Here is a 13,534-nt window from a genome sequence, read left to right on the forward strand (position 1 = left end):
AATAGGTTTTGTGAAATCAGTGCTTCGTGGTGTTTCCATAAGATGCGCCAAGATGCAGATAAGCGTCGCGTAGCGTCGCGATTTGTGCGTTAACAAATTGCGCGATACGCAACGCGATGAGTTGTTTGCGCTGCGTGTACCTTGCTGGTACAACAAAGATTTTCTTTCCTTTTCAATTTCAAACACGAGTGGAATAGTGAAATAAAATCCTTAAAATATTGCAGTTGGAGTTTACAAATCTGGATTTTCATTCCTTGTATTTATAAAAAACATAACAAGGTACAAACATATCATAAAAACTCAATTTTGAGAAAGAAACAATGGCTAGAGTACACAGCCGCGTTAATAGGCATTGTTAATCTGCATGAAGCCGTTTTGCTGCATATTCAGTAGGCCTATGCAAAAAGACCATAATTGTTACTACTGAAACAGGGGGGGGGGGTGTTTGTACTTCACACTCATTAACAAGTGCTTTCCAAAACAAAATGGCAAGACAGATAATCCAGAAAAGAAATTAAACTTGGTTCAAAGACGTGCTTAAATTGTTGTCTGTCACTAGTTTTAATGAGTTTTGTGCAAACTCTCGATATTGGAGGAAAAGTCGAAATATGCGATTTTCCGCTTCGGCACTCATCTTTAAAACAACATTTCTCTTGAACGAAATGTCGCAGAGACATGAAATTTTCGGTGTTGAGCTACAAATTTTCTCTAATTTAATTAATAAGTGACAAATGTGGATTTTGAAAACTTTAAAATCCTTATAAGGGGCGCAACACTAAATCACTACGCATTTTATGTAAGAACGAAATTCGCTAATATAGTCCATAGTGAGTATGAGATTGTAGCGACCATATCTACCGACATGTTCACTTTAAATCACTCAATATCAGCTCATATGAATTCGACAAGTGTCTTCAATGATAACATGCAGAAAAAACCGGACATTTTATCTCAAAAGCAATTCTCTGTGGCGGATGAAGACAACTTCCGATTTTGAAATGTGAGTGGTGAATTTAGTATATTTTTAGGCCATATTTTTTGCACCAAAAAAAAAAAAAAAAAGTCAACGGTCATCGATATATGCCGACAAAAGTTTTGGAATCTACAGAAACAGAGCTTTAATTTGATACCAAATTTATTTTGTCAAGTATTGCAGGGACGCCAGGAATGGCGCTCGAAGTAGGCCAAAATCACACGTTATCCTATGGGACGCTTATTTAGTGTTGCGCCCCCCTTGTAACGGCCGTCGCTATGAACGCGTTCTTTTTACATTCTTCGCGTAAAATAAGAAATGCGCGTCATGAAATGTGTTCTATTTCAATCATGATGATAAACAAGGATTACGAAAAGTCACCCTGATGAATTATTATTGGGAAAAATGCTTTATTGGCCGAGCAGGCGCCTGCAAAGTCTAGAAATTGTATCCAAAAATCTTCAAAAAGGCTCAAAAATGGGTTTTAAAGTTAATAGGCATTGTTAATCTGCATGAAGCCGTTTTGCTGCATATTCAGTAGGCCTATGCAAAAAGACCATAATTGTTACTACTGAAACAGGGGGGGGGGGTGTTTGTACTTCACACTCATTAACAAGTGCTTTCCAAAACAAAATGGCAAGACAGATAATCCAGAAAAGAAATTAAACTTGGTTCAAAGACGTGCTTAAATTGTTGTCTGTCACTAGTTTTAATGAGTTTTGTGCAAACTCTCGCATATTGGAGGAAAAGTCGAAATATGCGATTTTCCGCGTTTCGGCACTCATCTTTAAAACAACATTTCTCTTGAACGAAATGTCGCAGAGACATGAAATTTTCGGTGTTGAGCTACAAATTTTCTCTAATTTAATTAATAAGTGACAAATGTGGATTTTGAAAACTTTAAAATCCTTATAAGGGGCGCAACACTAAATCACTACGCATTTTATGTAAGAACGAAATTCGCTAATATAGTCCATAGTGAGTATGAGATTGTAGCGACCATATCTACCGACATGTTCACTTTAAATCACTCAATATCAGCTCATATGAATTCGACAAGTGTCTTCAATGATAACATGCAGAAAAAACCGGACATTTTATCTCAAAAGCAATTCTCTGTGGCGGATGAAGACAACTTCCGATTTTGAAATGTGAGTGGTGAATTTAGAATATTTTAGGCCATCTTTTTTGCACCGAAAAAAAAAAAAAAAAGTCAACGGTCATCGATATATGCCGACAAAAGTTTTGGAATCTACAGAAACAGAGCTTTAATTTGATACCAAATTTATTTTGTCAAGTATTGCAGGGACGCCAGGAATGGCGCTCGAAGTAGGCCAAAATCACACGTTATCCTATGGGACGCTTATTTAGTGTTGCGCCCCCTTGAGTATATAGGCCTGTTCACATGTGGAGACATTGCATTCATGCACCTCATTCACTGAGTGTAGGCCTGTTCACATGTGGAGACATTGAATTCTTGCACCTCATTCACTTGAGTATAGGCCTGTTCACACGTGGAGGCATTGAATTCTTGCACCTCATTCACTTGAGTATAGGCCTGTTCACACGTGGAGGCATTGAATTCTTGCACCTCATTCACTTGAGTATAGGCCTGTTCGCATGTGGAGATATTGAATTCATGCACCTCATTCACTGAGTATAGGCCTGTTCACATGTGGAGGCATTGAATTCTTGCACCTCATTCACTTGAGTATATAGGCCTGTTCACATGTGGAGACATTGCATTCATGCACCTCATTCACTGAGTGTAGGCCTGTTCACATGTGGAGACATTGAATTCTTGCACCTCATTCACTTGAGTATAGGCCTGTTCACATGTGGAGGCATTTAATTCATGCACCTCATTCACTGAGTGTAGACCTGTTCACATGTGGAGACATTGAATTCATGCACCTCATTCACTTGAGTATAGGCCTGTTCACATGGGGAGACATTGAATTCATGCACCTCATTCACTGAGTGTAGGCCTGTTCACATGTGGAGACATTGAATTCATGCACCTCATTTGCTATGTATAGACCTGTTCACATGTGGATATATTGAATTCATGCACCTCAATTGCTGAGTATAGGCCTGTTCACATGTGGAGACATTGAATTCATGCACCTCATTTGCTGAGTACAGGCCTTTTCACACGTGGAGACATTAAATTCATGGCCTCATTTGCTGAATATGGACCTGTTCTCATGTGGAAACATTAAATTTGTGTATCTCATGCCAAGGCCAACAGAAATATTGTTTATTGGAGTAACCTGCCCACCCTAAAATTGGGCTCTACCTTAGACTTTTCAAAAAAGTAACAATGAGAAAACATTCTTTTTAAATACATGACTTGAGAATGATTTTGTGTGACCCTACTTTAGATAAGGCTAGTATTATATAGGCAAGTATAGTAACCAATAAATGTATTTGTTTGATATGCATGAATACATAATATTATTATAGTTTCTCTTTCACCTTAAAAATGTAGAGACCATAAGAGCTATTTCTGAACAATTTGTTGTAAAGGGAAGATGAGTTTGATTAATTTCACTCAGATTTTGTGTCATTGTATAACTAACAACATGCACATAATGTTGCTCATAATGTTGCACATAATGTTGCTTATATCTATTGCTTCTTTTTTCATAAAATAAAGATGCTGAGCCTACAACTGATGCAAAGATATGTGGAACACAGGACTGTCCAAGTAAGTCTATTTGAATTTTAGTTTTACCCCCTGCTGAGCACTACCTGCCATTCTAACATTGCCTCTGATTGGTCAATTACATGATATCTTTACTTTAATCACCAATCAGAATGGAGTTTTGCAAATAATTCACCCCAATTTTTGTGTGTGGTGAAATTATTCGAACAATGTTGCTGATTGGTCCAATTGATAATGAAAACTTCTTTTTGGCCAATCGGCAGGTAGTTCTAATGGGGTTAACATGAATTATTCCATATCTATCATGTTTTAAAATGTGTTTTTATTGCAAATGGGCTATTCCATTGTAAAAGATTTTAAAAAGGTCTGCTGTAGCTCAGATATATTGAGGCAGTATTCCATTGTATGGCTTTTTCTGTATGTTCCACAACTGGAGTATTTCAAATGGAAGTTACTCAATTGTCAATTCTATTTAAAACCCATACTCCTTCTGTGGAAGACATTAGCTAATAAATATTCCACATGGGGCTGTGGATTATAAATGGAATGGTCAAATAGTGAGAAAATGTAGGGGATTTGTCTTTGCAGATGAATTCTGTACAAAATAGTTTACTGTACTGCTTTAAGGAATACTAATAAGCAGAAGAAGACCAGTTTAACAACAATTCATGCTTGATCATGAACTATACTTTGGTTATTCTCAAGTTTGGTTGTGACGTCAAGTGTGCTGACAAACCGCCCTTGTACACGTGCATGTACATTCTGCAAGATCAACTTTGATGCATGCTATTTGATACGACCATAGCAAATTGTACACCGACGTCACTACCGAACTTGGGCGAACCATTATATAGCTGAAGTAGAGTCTTTGTATGTGTCAAGGCCTATCATCCCACTGTCAGGTAGTGTACTTATGATAAGTATACATTCCGAATATAGTAGTAATGGTGTTTTTTTTATCTCTGGAGACAAGAAATTCAGCAACTCGGCAGGTATACATTATATTATTTAAAGGGTTATGCAGTTGTTTTGCCAGCAAAATAGATTATAACTTTGACATCTTTGAATGAACACCAAAGCTTTTGATACCAACGTTCCATAAGTTTTATTATGGAGAGAGGTGAACAAACAATATCCAAAACAGAATTGCCTATGAATGCTAGTCGATTCAAGTTTTGAGTTGAACTAAGTTACAGGGTCAGTTCTGTTAATAACAACTTACATATTCTATCACACAATTTTGTTTCAGTTGAGAAAGTATTAGCAATTACAAAGCTTAAGGGCTCGGTTAACAACGTTTGCATAGAATTTGTGTGGGACCTGAGAGCACATTAGAAACACCAAATTTTATTCTGAATATGATGAAATCCTTCTGATATCTAATAAGTTAGATTTTTTTGAAATTTGCGACATAATTCAAAGTTTATGACAAATTTGTACAAAATTATCTTTTTGACATTTTAAAGTCCTTGTAGTAAACTTTATAAATCTAGTGGTACTTAAAATGTATGCAGCTGGTATGAAAAGCCGATCATCATATGAAAATGTTGACTGTTTTGTACATTATTTGCATTGTTTATGTTCGGTAAAACTAACATTTCCACAATTGTGTTTGTTTGTAGTTAATGGAGCATGGAGCGGTTGGACAGATACCTGTTACATCACGTGTGGTAGCAACGGTATCATGAGACGGCGACGATATTGCAATAACCCAACACCTCAGCATGGTGGGTCAGGATGTTCCGGTGATAAAAGAGAGTTTACTACCTGCACACAAGGAGGATGCGGATGTAAGTTGTACTGATTTATGAACCAGTGGTGTGGGCAGGGGGACAAATCCTCATCCCCCCAAAGACCTTTTCAGGGATAAAATGGGGACGAGTATTAAAAAAATGTCATTAAAATGACCAAAATGGGACAAAAATTTAAAAATCAAATGAAAAGGTGGTAAATGGGGACAAAAAATTTGAAAATCGTATGAAAATGTGGCAAATGGGAACGGACATTTGAGCTTTTGGGACAAAAAAATTGACAAATGGGGATAAAAAATTGATTTTTCCCTTCCCCACATTCGACACTAAAAGGCTGGCTACACCACTGGTATAAACTTTGTTTCACATCAAGTATGGTAATGTCAGTACTTATTGGTGGTTGCGTCACAAACATAATGATAAATTGTGAAAGTTTCATACCTATGTGAATTGGTGTGTTTGTAATAATAAATATGCAGTTCTGATGCCTTCCAATAGGAATGCGACAAACGTCATTCGAACTTAATACCTATAGATTTATATCTTCCACTATTCTACTAAAGTTGTGATAGTATTACAAAGGTTGCACTGTTTTATTTCAACGTTTATGTGCGCTGGCTCCTCTGGGGAAAAATTTGTTCATAATGACAAACTTCTCTGGTTCACTATAGGGTGTACATTCTACGGGACTAACTTTACGTGCACAGTTTGATACTACGATCAGCAAAATTGATCCATTTCTTACCATACATTTTACAGGAGAAGCATTTTGTGTTTTGGAAATCATTTTTTGAATCTATAAATCTGAATCAAATAAAACTGGATTTATTTTTTTAATAATTAAATTAATCTTTCCAAATTTTTAATTGGTGAATAATACAGCATTATTGGTGCAGCTAACTTATGCCAGTTAATGCCAGAAGGTATAAGTCAGTACTCATAATCAGATCTTACAACTGTAAATCTAGAATTCTTTCCCTCTTCTTGAACAAGGAAAGAAAAAAATCAACTGTGATCAGAATTAGAACCTACAACTTTGCCATGAAGGAAGCCCGTGCAATCAATAATATAATAAGGTATAATAAGGGCACTATTCTACTTAGGACCAAAATTCCAATCCCATTTATACTGCTTCTCTAGCAATAAGCATTGAGCAAGATATTCAAAACAGAATAATATCTTATTGAAGTGCATCAAAAAATTATAATTTTTATAACAAAAATGTATTTTTCCTCAAAAGCATATGTTTATATTTTTATTTGCAGCTGGTGAAGATTCCTCCCTGGGTGTTACAGACAGCAGCATCGGTGACTCATTCTTAAATCAGTCTAGTTGCTATCAGGACACATACTGCGCCACATTTGCACGTCTAGGAGACAGCGACAACACTCATTGCTGGATGCCAGCTACCAATAGTACCAATGAGTACATCCAGGTTGAGTACTCTGACTCGTTCACGCTGAAAAGTGTCGGGACAAAAGGACGAGGAGCAGATAACACCTATGTGACTAAATATAAGATTGCATACAGTGTTGGTGGAGAGAATTGGACCATGTATGAGGAGAATGGAAAAGCGGTGGTAAGTGCATCAGTAGTCTTTAATGGATGAAGAAGAGTTCAAAAATGGTTTCTACAAAATAAATTAGAAACTAAGATTAAATTAAAATAAGAATGTTAGTATTTGGTGGTTACGATCATTGATGTATAGATTTCTTGTATATGATTTCTATTTTCAAGAACATTCAAAGGGTCAGGGAGTGATTTGCCAATACAAAACACTCTAAAACCTTTATGAATTTAGATTTTGAAATTTTTGGAACAAATAATTGTGGTATAAAGACATAATCTTAAATTAACATGATGGTTAACTTACAAATATGAGCAGTTGATAACCACCGGGATGACTATTCATTGACGTATATTTGGCATTTGTAGAAACCATAAAAAGTTAAGTTAAATCCTTCCCAAGCCTTTCGTCCCATTGGGCGGCGCCTATCTCCGTTTCATAACCCTAGGCCACATGTCTGCAAGCAGAAAATCTACAGCAAGGGGTTAGTGCACTGGTAGCCATGTGTTTAACTTTCCCTACTCCATTCTTTCAATGCCGAACGTCTGGCAAGAAGGCAGTAGGTACCATTTTTAAAGCCTTTGGTATGGCCCGGTCGGGATTCGAACCCGCGACCTCCCGATCATGAGGCGGACGCTCTAACCACTAGGCCACCATACAGAGAATAAATATTGAAATTGTTTTCAGTTAGTCTCATTTACTTTGCATATATTATTCGTTATCCTGTAGGAATTGTTTGGCAATATTGACAACAGCAACCTTGTTCGTAATTCAGTGACAATCTCAGAAGAGATCAACTTTGTCAGGTTTTATCCACTGAAATGGATAACTAGCAGCTATGATCTGCCATGTATGAGGGTAGAAATCTATGGCGTCTATACTCCCGGTAAGTCAATTTAGAATGAAACAAGAGTTCTGAACTTAATTTTGTTTGAGGACAGCAAGGGAGCCAAACACATATGTGACACAATTAAGCATACATGCTTGAGAGCCAAATACTTATGTTTTCTTTTATATTTTAGAGTTGATCAAGGGCTAATATCAGTAATTCATGGGAATTTCGGTTTCTGAAAGCTCTAAATGTCCTCTTTAGAAACATTGTGTAAAACTCATTTTGGACCAGGGTTCGACATGTGACTCATTCCCCTTGATCATGTCACATATTAAGCATACATGCTTGAGAGCCAAATACTTATGTTTTCTTTTATATTTTAGAGTTGATCAAGGGCAAATATCAGTAATTCATGGGAATTTCGGTTTCTTAAAGCTCTAAATGTCCTCTTTAGAAACATTGTGTAAAACTCATTTTGGACCAGGGTTCGACATGTGACTCATTCCCTTTCTTTTATATTTTAGAGTTGATCAAGGGCTAATATCAGTAATTCATGGGAATTTCGGTTTCTGAAAGCTCTAAATGTCCTCTTTAGAAACATTGTGTAAAACTCATTTTGGACCAGGGTTCATGTGACTCATTCCCTTGATCATGTCACATATTAAGCATACATGCTTGAGAGCCAAATACTTATGTTTTCTTTTATATTTTAGAGTTGATCAAGGGCAAATATCAGTAATTCATGGGAATTTCGGTTTCTTAAAGCTCTAAATGTCCTCTTTAGAAACATTGTGTAAAACTCATTTTGGACCAGGGTTCGACATGTGACTCATTCCCCTTTCTTTTATATTTTAGAGTTGATCAAGGGCTAATATCAGTAATTCATGGTAGGTCAGATTTGGCCTACATGTCACCTGTTGAGTGAAGAAAAGTGTTGAGTCATTGTTTTATGATGTGAGACTTCTTACGCTTGCTGGCAGAGGAAAACTGCACCTTTGAGAGCGTACACAATGTAAACACGGAAATGGGGTTCTGATTGGCTAATTCAGTCATGTGACAGTCATACAACAGATCAGTAATTTGATTAGCTGATTATGCGTCAAAGAAATGACTGGCGCAGAGCAGCACTCATTGAAACCCGGTATATGTCGCTCATTAACAGGGCATGTGTGTTAATCGGAGCAAGAGAGTGCCATACTTCTCTGGAAGCTAGTGTAAGGATTCATTATTTAGCATCTTTGGGTCAGTAGGTGTCTTTGTAAACACACACATGTAAAATAATTTTTTGTCATCTGTCTGTCAATAAGATCAAAAGTTCAATCAAGTTCACCAATGCAGGGGAATTTTTTCATACTCATTTATTACATACTGTAAAGTTATTTAATTTCACTAGTACTTAATTTTGTTGATTGCCAATAACCACAATTTTTGTAGGTATTTATTTCAATTAATCCAGCAATTTATGTTAACAATTCAGCTGTTAAACCGCGGGTATTTTAATTTAGCTTAATTAAGGGATCTAAAATGAGCGTTTATTGCGTTTCGACAGTATTTTTGTGCGACATGAGAGCACCTCAGACCTATCGAATTGCATTCTGAATACGAAGCATTTCTTTCTGATATCAAATAATTTTCATTTTTGAAAATCACAATATAATACAAATTTTATGACAAATTATAAAATTTGATATTTTTCAAATTTTTGATATATAACAGTCCTCGAAGTGAATTATATAAATCTAATGATATATTCTTAAAGTGTATTTAGCAGGGAGGAAAAGCCGACGGTCAATTGAAAATTTTGACCTTTCATGTTGAAGATATGGATTTTTTCCCCAAAAGACCTAATTTTGTTTGGTGTTTTGGGAAAAAAAATCCATATCTTCAATACGAAAGGTCAAAAGTTTAAATTGATTGTCGGCTTTTCATCCCACCTACATACACTTTAAGTATAAATCATCAGATTTATAAAGTTCACTTCAAGTACTGTTAAATATCAAAAATATCAATTTTTAATGATTTGCCATAAAATGTGTATGAAATTGCTAATTTCAAAAATCAAAATTATTTGATATCAGAATGACATTCTTCGTATTCAGAATGCAATTCGATATGTCTGATGTGCTCTAATGTCCCAAAATAAATACCGTCCAAACGTTCATACCCCAGCCCTTAAGGCTTTAGTAGCCAAATTAAATCCCTAGCAAAATTATGTGGTTTTCCAATACTTTTCAATAAAGTGCTTAACCTTCTCATTAATTTCTGTCCAAACAACTGCTCGTAATTATCTCTGTATATTTTTCTTATTGCAGTTGATGGCATCTGGGGTGAATGGGGTGCATGGGGAGATTGTACAAAAACGTGTGCCTCAGGAACAAAAACCAGGACACGCACCTGTGACAACCCAGCACCAAGACACAGTGGAGCCACCTGTCCTGGGAGTAACTCAGACTCTCTGGCCTGTAATACATTCCCATGTCCAAGTAAGTATTCAAACTGTTGACAAGGGGCAGTCGTCAGTGAACGGCACTTTTCAGAGCCATCAGTGATTTGATTTGAAAATAAAATTGTCTTTTGATTTTGTTTCAGTTCATTTGGTTATTGAATTGTTCGCACATGGAATCATACTTAGACCTTACATCTTTTCAAGCAGATGGTTGAGGGAAAAAATTGTGATTCCCCATACGCTCGTCAAACTGCATCCGTGCAGATGGGGGAGAACTACTCATTCAAAAACAATCACCAAAACCAATTTGTACAAATATTCATTCATTCCCCGCACCATACAGAGTTGGAACAGTTTGCCTGAGCATATCATCAACATTGGGGGGAAGATAGCTTCAAAGCAGCCGCCATGGACTTCATCAGAAATTAAATACGACCACTCTAACCTCCTGTAGCAGTAATGGACGCCTGCGTCCGTATCTACAGCGCCACAGATGTACATGACTTAAAGTAACTAGTACTATAATTATGAACATATTCCATTTTGTTTTCAGTTGATGGTGTATGGACAGCTTGGGCCACCTGGTCTACTCTGCCTTGTTCTGCTGACTGTGGGCCAGATGGTGTTAGACACCGTACTCGTACATGCACCAATCCAGAACCACAGTACAACGGAACCAACTGCCCTGATATCAATTATATAGAGGAATTTGAGCCATGCGATGGGGATTTGCCTTGTAACCCAAGTGGTAGGTTATGACAGGCTTTTTTTTTTTTTTTTGATTTTGCACTAAAGTTAAAACATTAGGTAGCCTATATGGATATTGGAAATTTGTCTGTATTTCTTCTATACTGTGTCTGGTCTCAAGTTGAGAGTAATGCCATGTTGGATTTTGTAGTGGCAGATTAAATCGCGCTTGCTGACCTAATCCCGCAGGGATTCCTGCTATTCCTGTGGAATTTTATTTGAGTCAACATCAGACTGATTTCACTTAATTACATCACAAAATATGTGGTGTGATCAAGCAAAATCAGGCTCAAGTCCGGCACATTTGATTTTCAGTCTATATGATTGCATCAATCATTTGCAAAGCTACATTTTGCAGAAAACCCCATTGAAATTGAACATTTAGTTCCAAAGATATGAACAGTTGAAGTGTTTCCAAAACAATAGACAACAAAAGAAATATTTCCTTTGTTTCGGTATATCTGAAAATCAATATTTCCGTGTTCCGACTGATTTTGCTTAATCACGTCACATCTTGGGCCAGCATTCTTTATTTGCAATGATGCTCTAGAAAGGCACGTATGGACTATACAGGTTGAAATCCATACACCTTATGGAAGATGTGACCTTAATCTTCCACACAGGGAGTGTGCGATTGCGATGGCGAACCTGATGAAAATTAATGTTTATTTATATAATTCCCGTCGATCATGCCACTGTTTTTCCGTGTTAGGGAGTGTGAATTTCAATTGGGGATACTTGAATAGGTGATTTCATTTGAAATTTAAGATTAGGTCATGTCTTCCATAGGGGGTATGTGGATTTCAATAGGAATACCCATTATGCTATTATGTACCTTGCTAGGGTGACCCACCTTGGCAACATTCTTGATACAATGCCAAAGGAAAAAAGAGCTTTGTCTCACAAGCAAATGGAGAAAACAAAACAGTTTGCCTTTTTTTATTTTTTTAATGAAAACGGCTATGCTTTAATTTTGTTTTTATTGTATTTGTGGGCCACTTTCTTCTGAATGTAAAACAAACACACACACAAAAAACCCATCAAAACATGGGGGGAAAATATGAATGTTAAAATCTTTGCATGTGGTCTCCTGAGAAAAATCTCTTTTCTTTTGGCCTAATAGTTGCTCAGTATGAGTCATCAAATTGAGGGGGCATGGGTCTTATTGAATAGAGGGGGCAAATGTCATTTTTTTGGGTCAATTTTTCCATGGAATGTGTCAAATTTTGACTCTGCTGGGGGAAGGCAAGTACCTGCACAGTGCCCCTATGATTCTACACCACTGTTGTATAATCAGTGGCGCCACTAGGAATTGGGAGGGGGGGCATTGGGGCAAATGTGGATTTCAGAGGGGGTGCAAAGTCAACAAATTTTGCGCAAAATTGCTTCAAAAAGTTGAAATTTGCGTAATTTGGTGTTTTACTGGGGAATCAAGAAAACTATTTGGTGGGTGGACTAATGACCCCTTCCCCCAGTAGTGCCGTCACTGTATATAATATCCATAAATTTGACAGAATTGAGATCATAGCTCTATTTACCACTCTATTGCAGAATTTGCATCAGGACAATGTGATAATCAGCGTTTAGGAGTGTCAGATGGCACAATTCAAGACAGTCAGTTGTCATCTTCTTCCGATGCTGGTGGTAGCTATGTGGTAACCCTAGGCCGATTAGACCAGACCGTAAGATCCTGGGCTGCAGCGTCAAATAATGCACATCAGTGGGTACAGGTTGACCTGCTAGAACCAATGATAGTGACCGGTGTAATAACACAGGGCCGATATGAATCCGGTCAGTGGGTGACAAAGTATTATGTGTTATATGGCCTGGATGGAACTAATTTTGATTATGTGACTGATTATCTTGGCAATAACAAGGTATGTACATATATATGTCCCCATGGGGTTTAGGGGAGGTTAAGAGCTGTAATATAAAAATCCTCCTGAATAATTGTAAATACCTTTACAAAATGACCAAAATTGAAAGAGGAGACTTCCTCCGCCATTTTATTATTCATTCATTTATACTTATAATTCAACCATTATAATAATAATAATACCTTACGAATCGGTAGCCAGTGAAGATGGCGTAACAGATAGAGGGGCACTATACTAGAAATTTCAGTTGAATGAACACAGCTTTCAACAGCTGTACTCAATCCAACCGCGATAGTATATCGAACTTCAAACTACAACACAAACGAATGACCTTGGATATAATAATTAAAATACTAACCAATCACGAGTGAGTTGACATGCTTGAATTCACTTCCGCGTTTTGCATGCACAGTCACACATGCTGGCACACATTACGCAGTGTACGCGAAAAATCGTCACGCTATATCAGGCTGCGTTCATTCAATTGAAATTTCTAGTATAAATGTAGCGCAGCTAACCATCATTATCAGTCTCTATGATGCAATTCAGATACAGTGATGTAATGGGGATTGAATCCACAACCTTCTACACAAGAGTCATCGTCCCCAGAATCTAGAAACTTCAATGAAGGGTGGTACACAGCTATATGTGCCTTATAAGGATATAATTGATA

General features: G+C 37.0%; 1 protein-coding gene across 1 annotated transcript in view; it reads left to right on the plus strand.

Moving 5' to 3' along the window:
• Positions 1–13,534, plus strand: part of LOC140166652 (uncharacterized) — a 172,689-nt gene that overhangs the window by 92,579 nt on the left and 66,576 nt on the right. Inside the window, 7 exon segments of the mRNA XM_072190151.1 lie at positions 3,633–3,683; positions 5,264–5,431; positions 6,658–6,971; positions 7,689–7,845; positions 10,104–10,274; positions 10,791–10,985; positions 12,536–12,861. Coding sequence (XP_072046252.1) covers positions 3,633–3,683; positions 5,264–5,431; positions 6,658–6,971; positions 7,689–7,845; positions 10,104–10,274; positions 10,791–10,985; positions 12,536–12,861 — 1,382 coding nt within the window.

This window comes from Amphiura filiformis, chromosome 12 (genome assembly GCF_039555335.1).
Source record: "Amphiura filiformis chromosome 12, Afil_fr2py, whole genome shotgun sequence".
Taxonomy (NCBI): Eukaryota; Metazoa; Echinodermata; class Ophiuroidea; order Amphilepidida; family Amphiuridae; genus Amphiura; species Amphiura filiformis.